General features: G+C 37.1%; 1 protein-coding gene across 3 annotated transcripts in view; it reads left to right on the forward strand.

Moving 5' to 3' along the window:
* Window positions 1–14,928, forward strand: part of Dus2 (Dihydrouridine synthase 2) — a 25,039-nt gene continuing 10,111 nt past the window's right edge. Inside the window, exons 1-5 of one of the 3 annotated variants that reach the window (XM_076208709.1) lie at window positions 1–107; window positions 7,041–7,216; window positions 10,227–10,365; window positions 10,493–10,592; window positions 12,728–12,960. In XM_076208709.1, coding sequence (XP_076064824.1) covers window positions 7,057–7,216; window positions 10,227–10,365; window positions 10,493–10,592; window positions 12,728–12,960 — 632 coding nt within the window. In that variant the 5' untranslated portion in view covers window positions 1–107; window positions 7,041–7,056. Of the gene's footprint in view, window positions 145–7,040; window positions 7,217–10,226; window positions 10,366–10,492; window positions 10,593–12,727; window positions 12,961–14,928 lie in introns of all 3 variants that reach the window. The other 2 variants (XM_076208708.1, XM_076208710.1) reach the window with 2 other exon arrangements.

A 14,928-nucleotide genomic window follows, 5' to 3' on the forward strand; every position in this document is an offset into this window, starting at 1 on the left:
TGAGAATGTAAACAATTGTTGCATGTGGCGAAAGACCTGTACAGTAACAGTACATGTCGCTGGTAGTGACAGGATACTTACCTGTCGGTGTTACTAATAGAATAGAAGTAGGTGGGTAGTTTTGAATTGTACGAATAAACTTAGGTAAGAATTTTGTGAAGGTATGTTATAACAGTGAGATAAGGTTTCAAGGTAAACATGATGTAATGTCCAGGAAGAAAGTAGAAGTCCTGTTGAATTAGAATTTAGATTGTTCAGTTTCACAAACAGTACCTAAGGAAAGGACTTACGGTTTGATCCAACCTTTTTTGTAAACTATATAGCAATAGACCAGTGGCTCATTCCCCTCATGTGATGAGGGATTGGTAAAACGAGGCATAATGATAATCCACATCATGGATTCATGCACTAAACTAAACCCATTTTGGCACTCCACCCATCTCGGCACCATGGGAATGAAAGTCTCCCATGGTGATTTGTTTATGAAGCATATAAACATCCTTTTGAGGCTTGAGCTGCTTCATCCCTTCATCTATTCATAATTTCACCAGTCTAAGTGTAAGCACTCCTATCTTTTGCACTCTTGCTTGATTGCTATTATCTGTTCTGTGTACTATATCCAAAGCCCAGTTTGTTCCATGTCCATATTCTCAGTCTTCATCTGAAGCTCACTCTATCCACCTCTACATTCAGTGAATTTTTAAAAGTGTACACCTAAATGATATACAGCAATAGAAAGTTGAAGGTAAATTTCTAGAAGTGCACACCAATGTGATATAGCATAAGAAAATTAAATGTTCATGTAAATTATAATATATCAACATATGTTTTTCTTGGTAGAAATCATTAACAGAAAAAGTTGCAAAAAGTGATACACTAACGAATGGTGCCGTGGCAACTACTTGAGATGCCACTTTTGTCTTGATAGATGCAGAGCTTGAAGGAATTAAAGTATGATAAATTTGTAATGCAATACCTGTAATACTAGAGATCATCAATGTCGTTGTCAGGGATGTTGAAAGCTAGTTTTGGCATATGGTTGGATTGTGGGGTGTAGATGAGTTTTATAGCTTGAAGAAAAGCATGAAGCTCAGCTAATTAGCCCTCTTTTAAAAATATGTAGCGTTGTGGTAACAGAGTGAGAAAACACCCGGTACTCAAATTCAACAACATTGTCAAACTGACATTAAGGAGACTGGACAGATAACATGGCATCTCAAGCCTACTGACGCAGCTCTTTTTGGTAGTGCATTTGCTTTTAGCATTTTTTTTTCTGTCAAGAAAAATGTATATGACTGATGTATTAAAATTTACAAAAACAATATTTAGTTTCGTTTGCTATATCACATAGGTGTGGACTTCTAAAAAAGTACCATATTAAATATTGATTTGGTAAATTATAATACATCAATGTAATATACATTTTTCTTTGTGGAAATTAAGGACAGAAAAAGTTGCTAAAAGTGATAAACTACTGAATGGAGTCTCAACAAGTGTTTGAGACCATCTTTGTTTTGATAGATGCAGAAGTCGAAAAAATTAAAGTATGATAAATTGGTATAACCTAACCTAACCTACATTTAGTAATGCATTACCTGTAATGCCAGAGGTCATCAGGGTTGCTATCATTGTCAGGGATATTGACAGCCAGGACTGGACAAATGACAATATGGCATCTCAAATTTATCATCACAGCCCCATTAAGTAGTGTATTTGTTTTAAGCAAATTTTTTTGTTATTGATTTCTGCCAAAAACAGATAATAAGTTGGTGTATTTTGATTTACAAAATTAATATTTATTATATCTTTATTTACTTATTTTTTATTATTGCGTAGGTGTGCAATTCTAAAAATAAACTTTACATTCTTTTTGCCAATCTTTCCTTGTTTATTCTTTTGGTAGAATTCCAGAATCACATAAACACAGACATTTAACATGAAACTGACATTGTCCAATAGCTCTTAATACAACTTAACCTAACAACCTCACGTACCATAACCCCCCCCCCCCAAAAAAAAAAGACCTTCCAGTTGCAAAAAAGAAAAGTTAAAAGTGTGTTTGCATGATACTGGAATAGAACCATTCTTTTTATATGTGTAAATCACTTTAACATTTAGATCTACCCTATTGGAGAGTTCCTTTCCAACCCTTGTTCTCTGCCTCATTTCCACATCTCTCATTCTATACAGGGGGCCCTTGAGTTATGACAGACATGTGTTCATATCCCACTTCATAAAGAGATTTTTAGGATAGGTTGTAACCAGCATAAGTAAGCACCTTCCATGGTGATTGCTCTCCTTTTCTTAGATGCATTGCCATCAGAACTATAGCTTATAGGAAAGAGCAAAAAAATAACAGAAATGAGAGAGAATGATAAGTCTATATAACAAAGTCTTTTTCCTCCCTACAAGGGAGATAATCAAGTCAAACGTTATGCACCCATTCCACCACTCTTGCTTCCCTCTCATCTTAGCTCTTCATGGATGATGGGTCATCCCTGTGTCCTACCCACTGCCATGGGTCAGAAGCAGTGTAGCAAGACCCAGTATGTCCACAGCAAGGCCACTTCATTTAGTCAGTGACCCCCCCCCCCACCTCTCTATCACCACATGCAGAAAAAGAGAAGACAGGAGAAATCTCTTTGAGCTGCATAAAGATATCATACACACATAACCACTCACAATCCATCATCTCCCACCCCCTTCCTTGCATCACAGTATCATCTATACACAGCCATTCTCCACTCATCTATATCTCCTACTTTTTCCATTTCATGCTTAACAGACATACCCCTCCTGCCCAATGCCCCTTTCAGCCCATCCATCCATCTCATCCTCAATCATTCCCTCAAGCTCACTCCATCCACCTCTGCCCTCCATGCCTCTTTTACTAATCTTCTTCACTCATTCTTTCCTTGTGTTCAAACCATCCCAGTACTCTTTCATCAGCCCCATCTGCCATCTCCTTTTCTACCCCTGCTCTCCCCCTCACCTTGTTTTTCACTTTATCAAACCTTGTAACCTCCACCATAATTCTCAGACATTTCATCTCAAACACATTTAAACTTTTCCTCTCTGCCTCTCTTAAATTCCAAGTCTTTGCCCCATACAGTGTTGTTGGCAAATCACCCCTTTATTTAATTTCCACTTTGCATCCATTCCCAGATGCCTGTTTCTCATGACACTTTAATACCCCAAAGCATTTACCTGCTTCTCTCAATCTATAACTTACCCCCACCTCAACTCCCTTTCCTGCCACATGTGACTCTAAATACCTAAAACTATCCACTTCCTCCAGTCTCTCTCCTTTAAGACTTCCATCTTCTCACTGCCATCCTCTCACCTTGTACATCTCTTCACCTTCCTTTTACCCACATTTATCCTCAACTTTCTCCTATCACATGCCTTTTCAAATTCCATCATCAACTCCCTCAATTTCCCCTCTGACCCTGCCACAAGCACAGTGTTATCAGCAAACAGCAACTGGCTCACCTACTTTTCTCTATTTTCTTTAATCATCTTCAGTCCACTGCCTATTACCCTTGCATTTACCTGCTGCACCACCCCATTCATGTACACATTGAACAGCCATGGAATCATGAAATGTCCCTGATACAGCCCCACCTTTACCTCCTCAAACCACTCACTCTCTCCATTTCCAAATTCTCACACTGGCTTTACTACTCTCATAAAAACTCTTAACAGCTTTCCCCCAATTCCATATATCTGCAAAACCTCCTGCACTAATTGTACACATTGAACAGCCATTGCATCATGACACATCCCTGACACAGCTCCACCTTTACCTTGAACCACTCACTCTCTCCATTTCCAATTCTAACATAGGCTTTAGTACTTTCATAAAAACTCTTGACTGCCCTTAACAGCTTTCCCTTGATCCAATATATCTGGAATACTTCCTACAGTGCCTTCCTGTCTACCCTGTCATAAACCTTTTTGAAATACATAAAGACCCAAGAAACATCCTTTCCTTTTGCTAAAGCTTTCTCACATATCTGCATTACCAGAAATCTGAGCCACACAACCTCTACCTTTCCTAAACCCACTCTGTCTCTAACCTGGCGTGCTTCCCACCCCCACATCAAATGAAGAAAAGCAGCGGGAAGCCACACTTTGCTGATATGCCTGCCCAAGTAAATAATTTCATGTCCATAAAGAACTATCAACAGTGACTAATTGGATAGCGCATTATAAGCAGCTACATGCAAACATCTGGCAGTTCCATAAAAAGTCAGTCATAATGAAAAACCAAATCACCAAAATGAAGAACAAGGTCATGCATAAGTGCCACAATATTTTCACAACCAACAAGTTCAGTGGACAATGCATGTCATAAGTCAATGCACTTTAAGCTAAAGAATATTTTCCAAACCCCAGTTGTGTTCTAGAGTAAGCAATTTTGAAATCATGACCCTTTTTGCTACTCACCAAGGGATGAAAAAGAAGTCATCCCAAGAAATTGACAAGTGACTCTGGAAATTTTGCCGATATTTGATGATATCATGTTTGAGTAATCTCCCCTTCACCGAGTACAAGTTCAGGGTTTTTAGGCACTGAGAGTATCCAAGCCCTCAAACCCATGAATTTCTCATTTTCATCTTCATTGTACTGACTCTAGTCATCTAACATTCCCTACATAACCCAAACTCTAAATGGAAGATACATATTCCAGTAGAGGACATACATGAGTGTTGAAAATGGGAAGAATGAAAGAAACATCACAATTCACATTAGATCTCAAAATACTGGTTGCAACCCCTCCTGCCTTGTGTACTATATTATATACATGTTGGTGGAATTTAAGTTCATTATCAGTACACACCAAGTACTCCCTCTGTTCCTCTCCTAATTCTCTCAGTGAAAATCCTTCCATAAGCCTTTTCAATAAGTCAACAAATTGATCCCTTTGAAACTATTACATTCACATTTGTCCCTTATTACCTGGTAAGGCAGAACTAAGGCACTTCTCCGGTCCTCTGACACTCTACCCTCCCTTAAACACACATTAAACAGCCTCACTAGCCAGTCCACTATTACTGTACTTCCTTCTTCAGACACTGCATGACACCCATCTAACCCAGGTGCCTTACCCGTTCTCATCATTTTCAAAACTACTTGCACCTTATCTTTTCTTATTTCTCCTTCATTTTCCTTTCCTGTCTTTGTCACTTTCTTAGCACCTCCCACTGCTACTATCAATCCCTTCCTTTCCTCCTTCACATTCAACAGCTCTCTAAAATACTCTGTCCATCTTCAGCCTCCTCTTCCATTAACATCTGTCCATCTGCTCATTTTACCTTTACCTGACTTCCCCCTCCCCCCTTAGACTTCCTTCCAAAACATGTTTTTATTATTTTCTAAATTTTCTGTCATACACCTAACCCCATTTCTCATCTGCTCTCCTTTTTGCCTCCTTTATCTTGTATTTAGCCTTTTTTCTTGTGGCTCTTTCTGAAGTGTTGTGACTAATATATGCTTGTGTAAAGAACAGATATAGATATTAAGAATCTTTATGTACATTAAGTTAAACATGGTCATGTATCACTTCATTACTCATCATCACTTATCACATATTTGCAGTTGCTGAAAAAATTATCCATTGATGTATTTACCTAGTTGTATTTTACGGGAAGGGGAGCTATGCTCATCGGGTCCCGTCTTCATATCTCATTTTATCTAAACTATTTTTAAATTCATGTATTGTTTTTGCACACACCACTTTCTCATCTAACTTGTTCCAACTGTCTATTACTCTGTGAGGATTGCTGTTCTTTTTCAAATCTCTTCTATAGCTGTCTTTTTTTATTTTCTTTCCGTGTCCTCTTGTATTTCTGTCATCCCATTTTATCAGATTCTCTCTATCAGTAATTTCTATGCCTTTCATGATTCTGTAAATAGCTATCAAATCTCCTCTCTCTCTTCTTTGCTCTAGTGTCTGTAGTTCAAGTTTTTCTAGTCTCTCTTCATATGATAGTTTTGAGAGTGTTGGTGCCAATTTTGTAATTGCTCTTTGTATTCTTTCAAGTTTTTTTATAAAAAAAAATTTCTACTTGGTGACCATATCGTTGCTGCATATTCCAATCTTGGTCTTATCAGGGTGATTAGGATTTTCTTCACCATTTCTTCATCCAGGTATGTAAATGCAACTTTGATTGTTCTTATTAAATGATAAGTTTCTCCAAAAATCTTATTTATATGTTTCTCAGGTGACATATTATTCGTAACAATGACTCCCAGGTCCTTCTCATTTTCTACTTTTTTTATTCCTTCTTCTCCCAATTTATATGCTCCTGTTATTCTGTTTTTGCTTTTTCCAAATTCCATTATACTACACTTTTTTGTATTGAACTCCATCTCCCACTTCCTACTCCATTCTTGTACTTTATTTAGATCTCTCTGTAGTGATTCACAATCTTCTTCAGTTTTCACTCTTTCAGTAGTTTTGCATCATCTGCAAAGAAGCTCATATAGCTTTCAATTCCTTCATCCATATCATTAATATATATAGCAAACATTATTGGGGCCAGAACTGTTCCCTGCGGAACACCGCTTATTACTTCATCCCATTTTGAGTGCTGGTTTCTTATCACTACTCTCATTTTTCTTTCTTGCAAAAAGTTTCCATCCAATTTAGTAGTTTTCCCTGTATTCCTTCTTGAGTTTCTAATTTCTTAAGCAACCTCTTATGTGGTACTTTGTCAAAAGCTTTCTTTAGGTCTAGAAATGCACAGTCCGCCCATCCATCTCTTTCTTGTATTATATCTATTAGCCTTGAATAGAAACATATTAAATTGGTGACGCATGATCGTCCTTGTCTGAATCCAAATTGCCTTGGATTTAACACTGTTTTTTTTCTAAATATTTTACCCATCTACTTTTGATAATTCTTTTACAAATTTTTGCTATTGTACTTGTTAGAGAGACTGGTCTATAGTTGGTAGGTTCTTCTTTTTTGTTATATTATTTCTTTTGTGGTGGCATGCTTTGTATTTTTAATATATTTTGTCTTTCTTTTTAAGAAAAAAAGAAACCAGGATGCTTGGTAAACAGTATGCTGGCAAAGTTATAGTCGCACCTATGGTACGAGTAGGCACGCTGCCCTTTCGTCTTTTAGCCCTTGACTATGGTGCTGATTTGGTGTATACAGAAGAAACTATTGATTGGAAGATGCTACGATCAGTGATGAAGGAGAATAGTAAGTTGTTATTTTACTTTACTTTTGGGGTTGGGGGTCATGAGCACATGGCTGTGAAGTATATATGGTACCTTTTCATATTAATCCTCAAATGTGGGTTAGGGGGTCGTTACTTGCGACGAGGGTCGAGGGATGGCGGTTTGAATCCTGCCACCGGCGAAGTTGAACTAAGGGCATGGATCTTTAAATTCCACGCTGCAAAGTCCTCTGTGAGAGGCATCGTCCTAGCCTTCCGATAGGGGGAGTTTGTGATGTTAAACCATATCATCATGACCATTTTAGATTCATGAAGGATATGTTTGGATGTATCTGTGTGGGTGTATTACATAGATTTGAAGTTATTTTTATATTGTCTTTGTCTCGGTCATGCTATCTATATACCAAGTGCCTCTTCCTACTTATATGGGAGGGAGCCAAACATGTGGAATTTGTGCATTTCCATGAAATTCTGCATATTTTACAATGCTCTCTCTGTCTGGTCAGAATACTACCTATAGAATCCATATGGAAAAGGTAGAAAAATGGAGTGCTGTCCCTGAACAGATTGCACTATTTGAAGCTAAAAAATGCAAAAGCTCCCCCTTGCCTAACCCCTTCCCCTCTCTCTCTCTCTCTCTTTCTCTCACACACACACACACTCTCTTTCTCTCTCTCTTTTTTTTTCTTCTTCTTCTTTTCCCAGATACCACTAACATGCCTAGAGGTAGCCAGCCAAGACATACACCTTTTCCCTCCTATTTTTTTCCTCTTGGCCCTTGTGGATGAAGGGTCATCCCTGTATCCTACTCACTTCCAAATTAGAAGCAAAGCAGCAAGATACAGCATGTCCACAGTAGGGCCACTTCATTTACCCAGGAACCCTTCCTTCTTATTCCCTCATGCAAAAAATAGAGAAGGCAGAGAGAAATCCCTTTGGATTGTGTCAAAATATCACCTATACACAACCATTCTTTACTTTACACCTATCCCGTCCCTTCTCACCTCCTCACTCAACAGACATTCACCTCTTGATCGAAGCCCCTTTCACCCCATCCATCCATCTCAATTTTGGTTATCCCCTCAAGTTCACTTTTTCCACCTCAGGTTTCCACACTCTTTTTTGCTAATCTATTTTTCACACATTCTTTCCATGTGTAAACCATCCCAATTATTTTTCATCAGCCCTATCTACCCCTGCTCTCATTTTCACTTCATTTCTCACTCTATCCTACCCTGTAACCCCCACCATACTTCTCAGAAACTTCATCTCAAACACATTAAAACTCATTCTCTACGCCTCTCTGAGATTCCAAGTCTATGTCCCACATAGTACATAGGCACAGTCACCCCCTCATGTAATCACCTCTTCACATCCATTCCCAGATGTCTATTTCTCAGTCAGTCATGCTAGTTATTGTACTTGAACATGACATAAAATGTAAAATCTTGGAAGTGGTTCAAAGTAAAAAAAAAAAAAAAAAAAAAAAGATAGATGAGAAAATATAAAATTTAAGATGAATTAACCCCCACCATACTTCTCAGACACTTCATCTCAAACACAATTAAATTCCAAGTCTCTGCCCCACATAATATCATAGGCTTGACTGACTGAGAAGTCATTCATGCTATAATGTTATTGTACTTGAACTTTATGTAAAACATAAAATCTTGGAAGTGGGTAAAAGTAAAAAAAGATAGCTTAGAAGATATAAAATTGGAGATGAATTGATAGGAAAGGGAAAAGTGAAGAATGATTTTGAAATCTTAATCAGATGCTTTGTCACCCGAAAGTCATATAAAGAAAATAATAAGAGACTTATTACATGTTGAATATAGGTGTGGCTTTCCATTACAAGGATGAGGATTTGAAAAAAAAAATATATATATATATATATATATATATATATATATATATAAAAATATATATATATATATATATATATATATATATATATATGATAAAATTATTTGTTCCAGTCTACAGTTTGCTGCATTATGTCGTCATATCTAAAGAAAGACACAAGAAAGTTAGAATACAAAGGGCAGCAACCAAGATGATCCCAGGTCTGAATGACAAGATATATGATAAAAAAAAAAAGATTTCCCACATTTGTAGAACAAAAATAGATGGCATAGTAATGATATAAATGGATCAGAAAAAGGTATTGAAAAAAAAATAGGACTTACTGGTATATGATCAAAGATCATAAGGGCTTAGTGAAAAGCTGGAAAAGCTAGTATGAAGAATGTTGGAAAATATAGTTTTCTGCATAGATTTGTAGAACTAGTTGGATGAAAATATAATCCAGGTTGATAGCATAAATTATTTAAGGGAAAAATTGATAATTTGGAGGAGGTTAGGTAGAGTTTGATTGTGGCAGTGGGAGATGCTAAGTAAATGACTGATGGGACAAAAAAAATTATAGGCCTATGGGAAAAGATGAAGTACAGAGATCATTGAATTTTATGAAACCTGGTAAGACCCGTGGGTTAGATGGGTGTCAAGTGGCATGTTATTGAAGGAGGAGGAGCTGTAGTGGATTGGCTAGTGAGATTTTTTAATGTATGGCTGGAGGAGAGCATGTATAGTTTCACTATACAAAGGATGGGGATGATAGGTGGTGATGGATACGGAGCTGCCTAGTGTAGGCCTTATGGTCTCTTGCAGTCTCCTTTATTCTTATGTTATTATGAAAAGGAGACAAATATGAATGTAGTAGCTGTAAATGCACTTAGAAAGGCATATTCACTATCTCATTCCTGGTTTTTATCAATAAACAATTCATTAATTCCTTGATCTTCAGCTGCCATGGTTTAACTATGTTCAAGTAGACAGCTCCATTTGCTTCTCAGTTTCAGTTTTCACTAGTATCACTTTCCATTGTTGTCATACTAAATACACTAATCTAACTTAATACTTTCATAGATCAGGACCCAATGTTCTCTTTTTCACTCCTTCATGCTTAAACCTGTATATATATTTTTTTCTTATTAGATTAATTATTCATATACTCTATATAATTTTCCACAGAAGCCCTTGGTACAGTTGATTTTGTAGATAAAACAGATGGAACTGTATTCTTTCGCACCTGTGCCCAAGAAAAAGAGAAAGTAATTTTTCAAATTGGAACCAGTGATCCTCAGCGGGCTCTCCAGGTTGGGAAGATGATGTAAGTTTTGTTTCTATTTTCTAATGATGAATTTGGTTATTTAATTTGTTCCTCATTATATTATGTCTTATTAAGTTAGATTTATATTGATCATTGAATTTTGTAGTAATTTTATTTTGTATTACAGTGAAAAATATGTTGCTGGCTTAGATGTGAATATGGGATGCCCTAAGGAATTTAGCTTAAAAGGTGGCATGGGAGCTGCATTACTTACTCAACCTGAAAAGGTACTCTTTTGCTAAATACTCTACATTTAGTAGTCATAAGAGTCACTTGGTTGGAATAGTGGATATCATTTCTGAGTGAAATGCAGGGGCCCAGCTTCAGCCACCAGAAAGTGCTTAGTACTTACAAAAGATTACAAAGGCGGAGCATGCCGACAGGAGACCTTTTAATCCATATCTAGGTCGGATGCAAAAAAAAAAAAAATCATATTAATAATAAAACAATAAATAAAAACTATAATAATGTAAATAACAAATAAAATACATAAATAAATGCATAGGTATAGTTAAATAATAAACACAGGTAAATAGTAAATAATAATAAATTGACATATAACTAATAATAAATGAAAATCAGACAGACAAATGATAACAAAACAAAAACAAAATAAATGAAAATCAGACAGACAAATAATAACAAAACAAAAACAAATAATATAAGATAAATTATAATCATTACAGCATCTTACTTAGGTATTTATCTAACTGATTCTTAAAGCTTCGAACTGAACTACTTATGTGGTTTACTATCCCCTCTGTAATGGTAGATATCAAAGATTCAGAGCAGTGTCAGTTTCTATGCAAACGCCTAGTCATTATGGTTGAGGTGATTACACTGGTTTCTTATATTCATATAGTACAGCCATTTTAACACAGCACAAACTCCAGTCAGGTAAATCTATGTATCAGTCGGCTTCTTCCCCTTTATAAGGGATAAGGGAAGTAGCCAGCCAGTCAATCTATCTGCATATCAATGACTTTTTCTCCCTTACAAGGGAGGTAGCCAAGTCAAAAGGCAAATACCCACTCCCACCCATTTCATTCCCACCCTTTATACTCCCATCCACCACCCTTTCCTCCCTCTTATCTTAGCTCCAGCCTCCACGTGGATGATGAGTCATCTCTGTATCCTGCACCACTGCCCTGGGTCAGAAGCAATGCAGCAAGGTACAGCACATACACAGCAAGGCTCCTTCACTCAATTGGCAACTCCCCTCTCTATCCCCTCATTCAGAAAAAAGAGAAAATAGGGGAAAATCCCTTCAGGCTGTGTCAAAATATCATTCACACATAACCACTACCTATCCCCATCCCTGACCACCTTCCTTCCTTGCATCACAGTATCATTTATACACAGCCATTCTCCACTCATTCCCATCTCCTGTTTTCTTTCTTCCTTGCTCAACAGACATTCCCCTCTTACTCAGTTCCCCTTTCACCCCATCCATCCATTTCATCCTTGAGAACTCAAGGCAAAAGAGGGTCTAAGAGGAGTTTTCCAAACAGAACCACAAGGGAGGTAGCCAAAGTCAAAGGTATGAATCCAATCCCATCCATTTCATCTCCCCACATACTCCACTCCCATTCATGACCCCTCCCTCTTTTCTTGGCTCCTACTGGATGATGGATCATCCCTGCATCCCACTCACCACCCTGAGTCAGAAGCAATGCAGCAAGACACAGCACATCCACAGCAAAGCCACTTCATTTAATCGGCAATCCCCCCTCTCTGTCCCATCATGCAGAAAAAGAGAAGACTGTGATAAATCCCTTCAGGCTGTGTCAAAATATCATTCACACATATTCCTTCACCCGCCCATATCCCCCACCCACTCCCTTCCATGCATCCCAGCAGCATTTATACACAACTATTCTCCATTCACCCCTATCTCCTGTCTTCTTTCTTCAACAGACATTCCTCTCTTTCCCAATGTCCCCTTTACCCCATCCATCCATCTCATCCTTGGTTGCCCCCTCTTGTTCACTCCTTCCACCTCTGCCTTCCACATCTTTTACTAATCTTTCTTCACTCATCCTTTCCATGTGTCCAAATCATCCCAATACTCATTCATCAACCCCATCTCTCAACTCCCTTTCTGCCCCCACTCTCCTCTTCACCTCATCCATTCCCAGATGCCTTTTTCTCATGACTCTTTTTAATCCCTAAAGACATTTACTTGCTTCTCTCAATCTACAGTCTACCTCCACCCTTGCCCTCCATTTCCTGCCACATGAAACACCAAAAGTAATTTAAGAAAGTAATTGATATTATTTTATTCTATTCTTATTAATGTGAAAGGACATAGTAAATGATAGATGATCTCTGGTGTATTTTTACTCTTTTTTTATTCCTGCAGGCAAAATCTATCTTAACAACATTGGTGCAAGGCTTAGACATACCAGTCACGTGCAAAGTACGTCTTCTGCCAACCCTAGAACAAACTCTTGAATTCTGCCGCATGGTAGAAGGATGTGGAGTGGCTGCTATTGCAGTGCATGGCAGGACCAAAGAGGAGAGGCCTAGACATCCTAACAATAATGATATCATTAGGGAAATTACAAAAGTGCTAAAAATTCCTGTCATTGCAAAGTAAGTCTTTTATTTATTTATCTATTTTTTTTTTCTTTCTTTTATTTCTTGCTTCCTCTCTTCATAGATTTTATCTGCAAGCCTGGGAACCAGTTTGAATGCTGCTCTGTTCTCTCACCATTGTTTATAACATTCATTTTGTATGGAAACCATACCTCCAATACATATCTTGATTTAGGAAGGATCAGGCAGTTTATTTGATTTAACTTTATTTATTTATTTATTTTTTATTTATTTATTTTTTTTATTTATTTTTTTTTATCATCACATCCATTTTTTTTTTTTTTTTTTTTTTTTTTTTTTTTTTTTTTATATCATCACATCCATGTAGTGAAAAGCTAATTTTGTGGTTGTCGTTGTCAGTATGTTTCACCCATGATTTTGCTGATGTTTGTTAAGTGACAAGGAATACATGACTAACACTCTCAGGTCTTTCTCTTCTTTTGCTTTCGTTATAGATTGTGCTGAGCTTTTCACTGATGGTTTTTTTTTTTTTAGGTTTGTCCATTTCTGATACATACATTTTCTGGCATTTAAAGTTTATTTTCCACAGTTGGCTTCAGGCATATATTCTAAATTTTGTTGTGACAGTCTCCAGTCTCCTTTGTGCCAGCCCCTTGGAGCCATACCTCCTTGAGGAGATGGGGTATATTGTGTCCATTTGGTGTCAGTGACAGAACTTGGATGGCTGGAGACTGTTGCTGGTTACCTGAAGGTTGTGTCTTCTGTAATAGAGAAATGGGCAGCAGATTAATTGACTGCAGCCGCCTTCATATTTTGTTCCTTTCATGATCTTTACATCATCTGCAAACATGTTAGTGTTGCTTATGCTTTATATCATTTACTCATATCAAGAACATTGCAAGGGACAGAAACAATTATTGTGGTACTATGCCAGTCATCACAGTGCATCTTGATAAATTATCTCAACCTTTAGTATTGTTTTCATGTACCAGTCTGTCAGAAAATCATTTATCCAATGAAAGACCTTACCTAAGTCTTCCAATATGCTCTAATTCCTACAAAAGTCAATTGTGAAGTATCATGTCATATACCTTTTCTAGACTAAAGTATACATGATCCACACAACATTCTTCCTCTTGCAGTATTTAACTACTCTTAGCATATTTCATGTGCATGATCCTCCAGTTCCAAAACTAAATTGGTTATCAGTAAAGATATTTATCTCTTAAAGATATACCCATCTCTTTTTTTATAATTCACTCATATAATTTACTAATATGCTGGTCAGGGATACCCATCTATAATTAAAATGGTTTCTTTTTACTTCCTCTTTATGTATTGATACTATAATTATTTTTCCAGTCCAATAGGATCTTTACACTTAGAAATCAGTATCCTCATAGAATAATCCCCAATCTCACCCATCCATCACATAATACAACACAACCAACTCCACCCCCTCCAAAGTCATAGAGGGGCTCATACTATAACTTGTCATACCACATACCCCCTTGCTAAATCACAACACGGTTTTAGACCACTATATTCCACAAACATTCTCCTGATAAACTTCACACAAGAAGTTTTCAATGGCATCAATTCAGATAAACCTCCATATAGAACAACTGTCATAACACTAGACATTAGTAAAGTGTTCGATGACATCTCCCTACACAATCTCACAAACAAAATATATCACAAACATGTGCAATAATACCAAAAGATGCCTATGTGTCATATAATGGCCAATCATCACACACGAGAAACTTTAAGAATGGAGTATCACAGGGCTCAGTTCTATCCCCCATACTATATAATCTATACATGCACAATGTCCACACCCAACACCTCAGAAATACAAATTTCTTTTTACATGGATGAAATAACAATTACATGCATACACTACAACACAGTAAATCTGCAGAAATACTACAACCATACCTTGGCACACTCAACACCTGGATCACTACAAGTAGACTATCAGGGATGGAGTAGAATCTCTGG

This window comes from Oratosquilla oratoria, chromosome 25 (assembly GCF_046742065.1).
Source record: "Oratosquilla oratoria isolate Oo_2021 chromosome 25, ASM4674206v1, whole genome shotgun sequence".
Classification (NCBI taxonomy): domain Eukaryota; kingdom Metazoa; phylum Arthropoda; class Malacostraca; order Stomatopoda; family Squillidae; genus Oratosquilla; species Oratosquilla oratoria.